The sequence below is a fragment of the Phalacrocorax aristotelis genome, chromosome 12, assembly GCF_949628215.1.
Source record: "Phalacrocorax aristotelis chromosome 12, bGulAri2.1, whole genome shotgun sequence".
In the NCBI taxonomy this organism is placed as follows: domain Eukaryota; kingdom Metazoa; phylum Chordata; class Aves; order Suliformes; family Phalacrocoracidae; genus Phalacrocorax; species Phalacrocorax aristotelis.
The window spans coordinates 18,936,493-18,949,466 of record NC_134287.1 but is presented as its reverse complement, the minus strand read 5'-3'; the positions used below and the strand labels follow the sequence as shown (position 1 = coordinate 18,949,466).

Here is a 12,974-nt window from a genome sequence, read left to right as displayed (position 1 = left end):
GTTCCTTGCATGCATTATGGCTAAGCGTCTTTATATTTGAAATTCATAAGCACATGAAAATTCTTTTCTTTCTTTTCTCAGACCCAAACAATTATTACCACAGAAGAAATGAAATGACAACCACAGATAATCTTGACTTTAAGCATCACAACTACAAGGAAATGAGGCAGGTAGGCAACAAGGATGGTGTGTGACCTGGATATGTAGGGTGGATGGGTGTGGGCATTTGAGCTCTTATGGAATCTGAATTCTACCCGTTAAAAATATTATTAAATGGCATCTCCAATCTATCTTAAATTTTTTTTCTGTTTTAATCTATTAAAAGCAACAATCTCTTAAAATCCCAAAGTCTTAATTTGTACATCATTTATTCTTGAACAGTGGGAGTACACAACAGAGGGAATATTTACGTATAACGTACCACAATTTTTCTTCCATGTGTATTTGAGTGATGAAAGGTTTCTCCTTTCGAATTTGACCCTGAGTCAGCCACCAGAATTCCCCTATATTTCAGTAGCTTTGGATAATCAGAATAAAATTTAAAAATAAGATAAATAATATTATAAAAGAGCAAAAAAATTCTGTTAGTATAATTTAAAATCTACCAGTCTTGTTAATATCTTGTTCCTTTCACTTCAAAAAGGCAACCTGGTAGTTTTTGTTATTGTTGTTGGTTTTAATTGTGTTTGTATCACCACAGACACAGGTGTGGGTTGTGCTAAGGAATATTTCTGCCTGCTTTCTCTTCAAAATCAAAGATAATATGTTTGGACTTGAAGTGTGTGAATCATTTGCGCTGTGCTGAATTTTCAGTGTATTTATACTGTATGAATCACCGTTCATATTTATTGAGCAATTGTGTACTGAGTCACACGTTTATTTTGATAGAGATTTCATGGCCTATATTTCTTAGTGCAAAGACTAGACAAGCAGAAACTCAATTGGCATAATTACTGCCAAGAACAACAAAATAAAGTGTATTCTAGATTGTCATTGCAGAAAGACAGATTGGTCAAGTTAGAAATATATATATTTGGAAAAAAAAATGCTTTAAACCAGAATGTTTTTCTGCGTTTGATAATAGCAGAAAAGTTGCAGCTGTGGCCAGGAGCTGGTCAGTTGTGAACGGTCTGACTATGCTCTCCCAAGTTCTGGTTTTCTGTATGTCAAAATACTTAATATATTTAGAGCTTATTGGATTCTAATTTCAGGGTGCTGGTGGTAGGAAGAAGATTGTGGGTTGGATATGCAATAAGTCTTATTATCCCCCAGACTATTCTTCAGACTTTCTTTCCTGAGTGTAAAATAAAACAATAATTGTCAGTTTCCAGAGTAAAATAATTTTATTAAAAGATACTATGCATTATTTATCAGTTTTGTTAGCTACTTCACTGCTAACCATCTCAGAAAAACACTGTTATTTACCACAAACTCTGAAGAAAGAGGAGGAGAGTGTGTTCCCTGGGCTGTGTTTCAGAAGCATTACATTGCAATATGTCAAGTATTTGTGAGAGGGAGGGGTTTTCTCAGTGTCAGATTATTTTAATAACACTCTCTGTTTAGGAAGACTAATTTTATAATACCAATTTTTTCTCTTAAAAGAGCGTTAAAGATTCTTCTTTCAGTCAATGGGAACACTTGCTGTATCTCGTATGCAGAAGTAAGGATTGTATTACAGTCCAAAAATATTTACATGATGTATTCATGCTGTGTAGAAAGCTGTTAAAATAACTGATATATATCCCCAGAAATAGTCTGAGATGGACATTTGAGTGCAATTTTGTCATGGAAATAGACTGAAGTAGCTAACCCAGATTTTATCTTTCTTGGGAAATAGAAGCGTTAATTGTGAAATCCATTTAACTGGATGTGACTCTCATGCTTTGGACAAGCCAGACTCCAAGCACCCCTGAAGTTTTGTGTTGCTTTTCATGGCCAGCTGTGTTTATGAAGTGATGTAATGATAATGCAGAAAGTTGAAGAGCAGTTACCAGTTGAACAGGTTTATTAGAGGGTGAAACAACCAAATGAGTTGTTTCGTTGTTGTGAGCTGTTGTTTCGCCCTTCTAGAAGACAGGAGTGATACCCAGCAAACATCCCTGGCCGCATGCAACACCAGCTTGACAGTCTCTATCTGACAGTCTCCAAGCTCAGGGAGGAGGTAGGTTCTGGTTTGGCCTGCAGCAGAACAAGAAATAGGGAGATCTCCACAGAGGATAAGGACTAGCCCCCACCTGAAAGACACTGAGAGCCCTTTTGCCTCCCTTAAGCGTAGATGACACTTAGACCTACATTTAATACACCTTTTCTGCAAAATAGAGGAATTGGACCTTCAGATATCAGCTTTGTGAGGCTTCTTCAAAGACTGCATGCTGCCTTTTTTCTAGGGCACTAATAGGGTAAATAATTGGTAGTGACAAACAAATGGGAACTGTCAAATAAGAACTGCTAGTGAATGTAATTGTGGAAGTGTTTTACAGTCCTGAGGGTTGTTAATAAAACCCTGACTGGCTGTTACCATCAATTGTCTTTGACAGTTCGTACAAAGCACAAAGGAAACACTGTGATATTTCAGGTGACCTGTTGTTCTGTTTGTAGGAAATGGGTATGAGAAAAGAAAATACAAAATATATTCATTTTTGGCATCGTACTTACATATAAACATTTAACTACATTATTACAACCATGCTGTTATCAAAAAAGACACAGTGAAGTCTACTACAGAGGCCTTAATTTAGGAAAGGTTCTTTGTTTGACTCAGAAAGTAATCACATGTTTGCAATTAAAGAGATGACGGGGAGTTTACTGAGGCCAATACAAATATTTCCACTCCTTGTAATATACTTTGAAGTTGGTTCTAGGCATTTTTCTCACTAGTAATGAACTTTTAACATACTTTTAACTGCTTTCCTAGATCAGTGCTCAGGGTATCGTGTGCCCACTGCAGTTCCAGGCACGTTAGGAAACCTTCTGCCCTGCAGCTTGATTTCAGAGACAATTCTGAGAAACAGGCTCATCTTTGCTATTTCACATCCTGGGGAGCTGCATAGGTGCAGCGATACATCAGCCGAGAGGGACCTTCCTCCAGTCTGAAGAGGAATTAGTAAACGCAGAGCTGAGACAGTAACATTATTTATACATTACAGAAAGTGGGTTTTAGCCCACTAAAATAGACCTTAATGCATTATCTGTACTCATTGGCAGAGTGAAAAAAAAAAATTTTTTTCTCTATTGGAGAAAAACACAGTATGTGATCCAATAATAATTCATTTCATCCTCTTGTCAGTAGAACATGGAGCTATAATCCCCACACAATAGACCTTGGATTAAGTTTTGGTCTTTGGGGCTCTAGTAAGAGGTCCATAGCTCCATATCCGTTGACACTATTTTTGGTTCATTATGAGTGGGTTCGGATGTGGTAGCTCTTGACCATGGAGATTTAAGGCAGTCTGCCTCAAAAAATTGGGAATCGACATGCTTGGTTTAAACACTAGAAAATATAAAACAGTGTCCTCTGACTTCACATATGTGTTTCAGCTGGAACAAATGATGACGTATGCACTTATGGATGTGGCCCAGAACATTAAAAAGAGGTCCATGGAAATAGCTGGGAACCCATAATACCAGCACACTCATGATGATGGCAGTGGTGAAAAAAAAATAGATATGAAACTAGACAATACACTGACTGTATTTTTCAGATGAGTGCTGAATTTAGATTTGCAAAAGAAATTGTTCCCTACATGTATAAAACCAACCTGTAGGATGAACAAAAGTACAAAAATAGCATCTTTTCGTTCCCTTTGCAACAAGATTATAAATAGAAGTGAAGCCTTTTATGAAAGGAATTTTAATGATGTTCTTCCCAATGTGAATTGTGTTTCTGCTTAGATTTCTTAGATCTGCTAAATGGTGGCATGGGAATTGGACATATCTAATTATTACATTTTTTAAACTATCAGCCTTGTAATCATCCAATATTATTTCTAAATTAACACTATATGAGCAAAGAGGTTTTTTATGCTACAATATTTCTTCAATAACGTATGCACTCTTGTTTATGAAAAGATTGTCTAATTAATAGTCTCTAGGGTTCCAATTGACAGTAAACCCCTCATTTCTTTAATGCCTTCTGATGAAAAAAATGAAGACAGATAAATTTGTGTCATGTAAAGCTATTTGCAATAACTTCTAATTAATAACAAATAAATTTTCAGTCTTGTTTGTAAATTTTAACATTCAGCTGAAATGTCACAGTAGTGTTTGTAGGACGGTTTAGACTCCAGATATCCTTATCTGGATGACGTCTGTGTAGGTCCATTGGTTTAAACAGAACTGCACCCTTAACCATGACCTTCCCTATTATATTTTGACTATGTCATGCAATATCTGCAAGAACAATGAACAGAATAGATTTTGATGATAGGAACGTCTTTAGATCATCTTTTGTCATTTCCTCTTTTAATTAATTTTTTTTTCTGGAACTTGATAAGCGAAGTCTGAGGAATCTGTTATTTACTGAAGGAGTGTATCCTCCTGTGTTCATGGAGTCATTCAGATTATATTTGTCTCACTATTTTGGCCACTTCAATGCTGCCTTTACTAATAATTTATCCACGTGAGATTTCACATTGTAAATCAAGAAGGGTGGGCTCAGTTTCTACCTCAGCAGAGGCGGGTGTAATCAGAATTCATTGGGAAAACTGTGTTTAAATGGATGGTATCAGTCTCTCTCAGTTTGTTTTGAATTAAGTTGCTGCTGCATAGGGCAAGGCAGAGAGACATCTCCTTTACTGGCCAGAGAGTGCCTGTCAGAGTGTGTCTGTGGCAACCTTTAATGTGTATGCATTGCCATGCCACTGACAGCCTGGGTCACCTCAGGTCACTCAGTTACAGTAAATCACAGAGGCTGTAGAGCGAAGTGCTAAGATGACCAATTGTCTTCCACTGCACAAGGTTTTGCAGATGTGTTTGTTGTATCACAGTAATGTTTTTGTTCATTTTATTCTTATTGGACCCTGCCCTCAAGTCCTTAGTTTTGCGATAATGTTACAAATACTTCTCATGTAAGAAAGATCTTGAACCTCACCTATGCTGTGATGTTTCTGCAGACGGTATTCAGCTTGTTCCAGCTGAACAAATATTATGTTGTGTGATAGTAGAGCTGTAGTTCATGAATTAAACATAAGGCTTTTACAACTAAGAAATAATCAGAAAAGAAAATGAAGAGGTTTTGCCACAACCAGTTTGGAATGAAATAATTACTAATGGATATATTTTGACTCTGCATTGTCTAACCATATGTCATTTTTTTGTTGGCAGTTAATGAAAACTGTGAATAAAATGTGCCCGAATATCACAAGAATTTACAATATTGGAAAAAGCAACCAAGGACTAAAGCTGTATGCTGTGGAGATTTCTGACAACCCAGGAGAACACGAAGTTGGTTAGGATTTAGTCTAACTAAATCTGTTGAAGGGTGCTGGGATTTGGCCTTTTATTTTTTTTTTTATCCTCATTCTCTGTATCTGCAATAATTATCACTGATGGAATTATATTCACAACAGCAAAGATTTCAAATGTATGTGGGAGGAAATTCAGTGCTAAATTGGGAAGAGGAGGGTGAGCACAAATAGAAGGCATTTTGAATCAGGGATCAAATTCTTTAATGATAATAAGTTTTATTCTTTACAACAACAAAATAAAAGTGATTTTTGGTACAGGTGAATGGGTTTTAGTTGTGGGGATTTATGTAGCTTTGGATAGAAACTTACCTTTTTTATATGGAGTGAATGCATCGCAAGCAAGGACAGGTAAAATCTCCCAAATCATCTTTCACTGATGAGTATTGGGGCATAATTTCCTACAGTGATATGATTCTTTAGAACAGAAACTCATTCAGTCTTTGTCCTTCTGTGGAAAAAAAATGAAGATCTCACTACGATAGTGTCTGGGGCGGCTCTTGGAATAAAAGTGTCTTGTGCTTTGCCATGTCCATAAATACCTTAATATGTATTCGTCCCACCCAAGGAAGAATGCTGCGACGTGCTCCTAAGACATTTCTCTGCTTTGCTATAAAGAATGGAGCAAAATAGATGTAATCTCTCAGTAGTCTTGGGGCTGACCTTAGCCTGCAGTCTCTGAATCTCAGATGTTAATACCAGATTAATTCATCTACTCTGCCTTGCCCACTCACCTGCTTTTGAGAGTTCTGCAGTGTCATGGTTTTAGCTGGGATAGATGCAGAATGCATGCAAGGAGTGTATCACGGGCCAAACTGGGAGGGTGGATCCAGCCAGCAGCCAGAGCTTGGCCTGCTGGCGTCTGTCCTGTCAATGTTTGCAAGTGTTATTCATACAAAGGACAACTAAATTATGGGCCTTTTTTTTAATAGCTGGAACCATTCCTAATCACCTCTGAAGTATTTTGTAGCTGAGTGCAAGTATTGTGGTATTCAGTATAACCTTGAAAAATATATGTGAACCTGTTTTTTTGATTAGTGAAGGAGAAGGAGTGTGTGAACTCAGAGATCAACAGTGTACAGTTACTGACTGTTCTTTTAAAAGCCTTAACATCTGTCCCAAAGAGCTACCAGCAATGTATTTTTCACATTATTTTTAGACTATCAGACCTTTTAAAATCTACCTGTAGCATGCTGAAATTGTGAGTATCATTAAAAATCTGTTTAATGGAAAATGGGTTTGGAGGTTTTACACAGTGGCTTTAGACATCAATGGCACATAAGCCTGTTCTTCTAAAATAGCAACAGAAAGTAATTATCTGTTTCTGTACAGTTACATTCTCACCTATCATTTTTTTCAGTTAAGGCATTTCTCCAGCTCTCCTTAAGTGGAATGTTGCTGATTGACATCAATTAAATTTGGCCAGGTATTTGATTTGCCGCCCTGACTATGCTTCTGCCCCCTGTGTTTTCAACAGGTGAACCAGAATTCCGGTACATTGCAGGAGCTCATGGGAACGAAGTCCTTGGGCGTGAGCTAATCCTTTTGCTAATGCAGTTCATGTGTCAGGAATACCTGGCTGGGAACCCACGCATTGTACATCTCATTGAGGACACCAGAATCCACCTCCTCCCCTCAATCAACCCGGATGGATATGACAAGGCATATAAAGCGGTAACATGATTATGAACATATCAAGGAATTGTTTTTGGTTTATTAGGTTAATGAAACATGCTCCTGTTGTCATTTTTTTTTTCAAAGATCATATTTTACAAGCAATCAAAATAAATTAAAAAATAAACATGTTAAAGCAAACATAAACTACTGAAACATCTCACCCAGAACAAAAGCTGAGAGAAACAGTATTCTATGTGACATTGGCTAACAGGAAGAGGTGTATGGAAAGGAGGGTCACAAAAGACCGCCAGAACAAGCCATACTGAGGTACAGAGACCAATGGGAACACCGTTATGGAAAATAGAAAATTCATGCAGTCTGTTTCTCGTGACAAACCAAGCTAAGCACATGAAAATTTGCACTCCTCCACTGCTGAAATTCAATAGTACATCTTTAAGGAGAGCACAATGTGTTGGGCATTGTAATAATTCAGTCTGGAAGAAGACAGGCACCAGGAGGAAAAATTGCGGGGGCTGGTCAAATGCACTGGAAAATCTTCCAGGGCAGTCTGTAGAAGACCGGAACACAGAAGTTGCACCGACAGCTGTGGAAGGGAATATGTGCCATTTCCATTGCAACCCAGGGGAAAACCAGTCTTAAATAGAAACCTTGAAAACAAACCAGAACATTTTGGTTAACCCCAAGTAATTTTTCATGAGTTTTGCTTCACCTCTTTCAAGGTTTCATATAAAATGAAAAAAAAAGCCAATTATTCATTTCAGTTAACTAAATAATTCATCCTTCCATTTCTCTGTATAAAATTACCTCTGACACATCCCCAAACACTTGGCTGAGAGCTCACAGGTTGTCTTACTCTGAACATTTTTTTTTTTTTTTTTTTTTTTTTTTTTTTGTTAAAATCTAAGGGTTCAGAATTAGGTGGCTGGTCTTTAGGACGATGGACTCAGGATGGCATTGACATCAACAATAATTTCCCTGATTTAAACTCTTTGCTGTGGGAGTCTGAAGATCAGAAGAAGAGTAAAAGAAAAGTTCCAAACCATCACATCCCAATCCCTGAGTGGTACCTGTCTGAAAATGCCACCGTGAGTAAGACCAGAGGGAGGGGAACACAAAGGCGGGGGAGGAGGGTGTGTTTGAAAAAAGTGAGCTTTACAACATTTCTCAAGAAATAAGTGACTTTTAGGTGAAGTTACATACCTGGTCTAAGCTATTTTTCTAGGCTTCCTTGCTAGTAAATAGGAATAAAAATATACCACAAAAGTACTATTCACCCCTGTATTTTAGAGGCAGCCCTTGGGAAAGAAACTGCTTCCCGGAGGATCTTCTTTTCCCTGGGCTATTGTGAGAACCTGCAAGATTTGATACCCAACTTTTAGACAGCAACAGGTAGACAAAGAGAAACCCACTGGAGGGCTCAGTCCTGCGACTCAGGCTTCTCCCTAGTTTTGCAGTGCAGATGAGCTCTCTGCAAACTCAGTCACCATACAGATATCTCCTGGGTTTTCTTGACGTTCTTGTTTGAAATAACACAGCAGACAGTGAGGAGTATGCAGAACCAATGTAGTGGCTTATGCTAAAGTCATTTATTGGAACACAGTGCCAAAAATTTAACTTTTTTTTGTATGGCCTTTTAAATATAATGGCAACTATTTATAGTGGCTGAGAATCCCTTAGTTGGAGGGGAAGGCACTTAACTGTGGCAGTTCTGTGGGCTTTTGAAATATTTGTGTTTAAAATCCATTATTTAGAAAATTAATTTCAGCCAGTGGTAGGGGGAGCAGTGTCATGGTCTGACATCTCTGTTGCTGCTCTCGGCCTCACTCTACATAGATGTTCCTGCTGCGTAAATTACTAACGTTAAGGTTTTGTTAGTTTTTGTGGGCTGTTGGTGACCTCCCAAACATGGCTGGCAGGCACCGTAATTTAAAGAAGCCCTTCTCCTTGGCCACATCTCTTGTGCTGGCTACTCGCTCCCTGCTAAGAACCTCGCAGCAGGACTCCTGCGTCTGGCCTACCTTTGAAGGAATACTATCGAATTTCACAGGTTGACTCAAAGCTGATGTTTCTTCTTCTCCCAGGTGGCAGTGGAGACACGAGCAATAATAGCATGGATGGAAAAAATTCCTTTTGTGCTGGGTGGCAATTTGCAGGGAGGAGAGCTGGTGGTGGCGTACCCCTACGATATGGTGAGATCCATGTGGAAAACCCAGGATTACACACCTACCCCAGACGACCATGTCTTTCGCTGGCTTGCATATTCTTATGCCTCCACTCATCGCCTGATGACAGATGCAAGAAGGAGAGCATGTCACACAGAGGATTTCCAAAAGGAGGATGGCACTGTTAACGGAGCCTCCTGGCATACTGTGGCTGGAAGTAAGTGTCTGTAGAAACTGCAGTTAACATTGCCTTGCTAAATATGATAATGCCGTCACTGCCTGGTGTACATTGCAGTGATGGTGGTGGTAAAACATGTGCACTAAGAGGAGAATTCCCCTGCATGAAAGTCCGTTCATTGCATTTCATCAGGTTTCAGAGGTTGAAGGAGACTCTGTGACTAATACCTGGTGACCATTTCGTTTACTACTGAGGTTTTCAAAAGTACACATGCAATATATTAGTTTTATAGATTCTATACATTCAAGATGGTTTGTCAGGACAAAACGAACCCTGTCTGAACCATTACTGGGGGGAACCTGTCAGCCTTTGCCATCTCAGAGGATGCCAACAGAAAAATGCTGCCGAACAGCAGTGCTAACCAGTGCCAGAGCCGAAGCAGCAACTCCCAAGCCACCGTGGGAGCCTGGGAAGAGACTCCAGTGGCCCTTGGATGGGAAAATCATTATTTTGGCCTCCTGCTCACTGAACTCAGCCACAGATCAGCCCCCACTCACGTTCACTTTGAGTTGTAAGTCATGCCATAAAAAGCTGGTGCTTGCCTGCTACCATCTTATTTTTAAAAGACCTGGACATGCTTACACTTAAACTTAGCATAGGCTCCATAGGCATTTCTGCTGCCAGAATGAATTGCAGATTGCATCATTCACCATATGCCCAAGCCCGTCATCCTGTCAAGCAGCACAAAGGGGAAGCCATGTCCTGTAGTGCAGACAAAGCATCAATTTCTAGGAAAGCCCGATTAGAGGCACATTTTTAACAGCAACAGGCACAGTTATCTCTTTGGGTGTGCACTTCGAGCAGACTTGGAACAGGCACTCTGCTGATTCATCACAGTTCTGCTCAAAACCTTTGGTTTTTATAAGTACATCAGTTAGCCAATGTATTCTGTGAAATTAACAACTGAGCTGCGCATCTGCCTTCACGTGAACAGGAATAGGAACGACTACGGCAGTAATGGCAAACAGATGCAAGTGAGCGTTGGTGCAGACCACGTTTTTTGGGAGCTGGATCTTGTTTGTAACTTGCAGGTATTTTCACTACAAAAACATTTCTAGATTTTGGACACAACTTTTATGGCTTTTACATTGGCCCATGTAAAGTTAATGCTGGCCAGCCTTTAAAGGCTAGAGCCAAGAATTAACTTTTCAAATATTTTTTCAGGAGGTCAAAAAGTGCTGGGTGAATTCAGGTGGGTAAGATTGAACTGCTTAGATCACAAGGCCAATGCCTGACTACATTTCTATGCATTTCTGCAAATTCTAAAAAGATAAAACCTCTGAATTCTAACTTGACTGCTTAATTAGCTAATTTATGAGTATAATTTTCCTAAGTACTATAAGAAACATGATTATGAATCGATCCAGAAAAGATGGCATTGGCCATGTCACCAACAGCTGTCGCACTAAGTTACATTAAGTAATGATGTACAATATAGACACTGAATAGTATCTTGATTTCTTAGTAACAGTTGCATCCTGGATTTGGTTCATCTCATTTGTTTTATTGCTTTATGATTTTTCTCGTTATACTTTACATCCTGCTCTCTTCCATTATAATAAGACTTCTGAGATTGTCTTTAAGAAAAATACTAGAATATTGCTTTTGGTACTTTACCCTTTGGACTCCAGACTAAACCTCAAAGGATGCAATTTCCATTTGAGCTCAGTCTCCAACCTGCAGGATGGTTTTAGAGCTCTTCTCTACAAAGACAAATGGAAGAGAGTGATTTTTATTGCAGATATATATGTATGCATGTGTATATACATGTATTGCAGCTGATAGTTAGCCAATGATACCTTGCATTGTAAAGGGTCTAAATATGATTCTAGATTTGGAGACAGATTTCCCCTATGACATTTCACTCTATAATTCCATGACTGTATAGATGTATAGCTGACTCTTTTATTTTTTCTGTTTATTTACCTTTTAGATCAATTTCTTCTCCTAAACCCCTGCTTGTTTAATATCTGACCTGAAGGTGACACCCCAATATATTGCTTGCAGAAAGTTGCCCCACCTTCCCTTTGGTGTGGGTGGCACCTCCTGGCTGTAGCACAACTTGAAGCTGCCCATCCTCTCCTTCCTCATCCACCTGCTGCCTGGCCTCGCAGTGATCACGCATATAAACCTTTCACTGCTTGTGGCATGGGAAAATTTGTAAGGGATTTTTCTAATGCCTTTTCAGTGCCAAAGAGTCCCTAGATAAGTATATGCACCACGGATATCTTTCATGGATATCAAACACCTCTGTATGCCTTTGAAACCCAGCCGTACTATCTCCTGCACATATTTTGGACTGCAATGAATGCAAGTTCTTCAGCAATTTTACATAGAATATTTCTGTGCTGGGTGAACCGCACAAAGGCAAAGAGCAGATGAATTTCATTTTGTTTCCAGTGTTTTCAAGGCTGGATTTGCGTGTTTCAGACACTACACAGAGTTGCTTTTGGCAATGTTAACCCATTTTCTTAAATACATGTATTAAAACTGAGCAATTACTGTGCATTGCAAAACATTTCACAATATATTGATCAGGATGCAAGGCATTATGTGAGGGGAAATAACTGTGGCTGCTTCTCAGAGGGGAAGCACATTTATGCAGAGTAGCATATGCCACTGTCTGATATTTAGGCTTTCCTCATCAACGAAAGTGAAATGCTTAACATCTGTATTATATAATCCTCCTGCTCTGCATCCAGAAGGCACCGAGGGCTCGTTAAATACTTGACTATTGCTCTATGGTAATTGGACAGCACTGGGGGTGGGGGTTAGCTCTTTTCAATCAGAAGCACTTGGTGAATGCATTTCCTGCTAATCTTTGCCATTTAAAATATAACAATTAGTGACCATTGATAAAGTTTTTTTAAATAATAATATTATTTTATTAGAAATGCAGGTGGAATAAGAAACAAAGCTCACATCATTTCTTCCTCTAGTGTTCATGTACAGTATCATGTTATCTGTGTGATTGTGGAGAACTAAGAAATGGAATTTCCCAAAGGAAAAATAATGAGAATCAGGAGAGAAAGCTAGAGAATGGAAATGTTTGTGATCTGTATCTAAACACATTCTGCTCTCAGTGCTCAGGGCCTTTGCAAAGGTCACAGCACTCTCTGTAATGTAGACTTAAACTGCAGCTCCTCAGAGGTCAGAGGCACTGAGGTTCCTGGGTTTTGATTAGGACATATTTCTAATGGAAATCCCTATTGCAGAGCAGCGGAGCAGATTCCAGTCCTCTGCAAAGCCAAAATAGAGAAAACCCAGAAGACATATTTCCATTACTTACAAGACAACATACAACATATATAACTTAAAAGAATTATTACTACCTTGATTTTTCTGGCTCTCCTATCATTTAGATGACTTACGTGGGAAAACATTTAGACTGAGAAACTATCTCACCAATTGTTCTGATAAATCATTTTTACATGACAGTGGCTGAGTGCCCAATACTCTCTGTCCTGGCTTTTG

General features: G+C 38.9%; 1 protein-coding gene across 1 annotated transcript in view; it reads left to right on the top strand.

The window, feature by feature from the left end:
• Positions 1 to 12,974, top strand: part of CPXM2 (carboxypeptidase X, M14 family member 2) — a 79,303-nt gene that overhangs the window by 58,626 nt on the left and 7,703 nt on the right. The window contains exons 6-10 of the mRNA XM_075107636.1: positions 82 to 170; positions 5,323 to 5,446; positions 6,940 to 7,136; positions 8,006 to 8,185; positions 9,182 to 9,479. Of these exons, the coding sequence (XP_074963737.1) occupies positions 82 to 170; positions 5,323 to 5,446; positions 6,940 to 7,136; positions 8,006 to 8,185; positions 9,182 to 9,479 (888 nt within the window). The remainder of the gene's footprint in view (positions 1 to 81; positions 171 to 5,322; positions 5,447 to 6,939; positions 7,137 to 8,005; positions 8,186 to 9,181; positions 9,480 to 12,974) is intronic.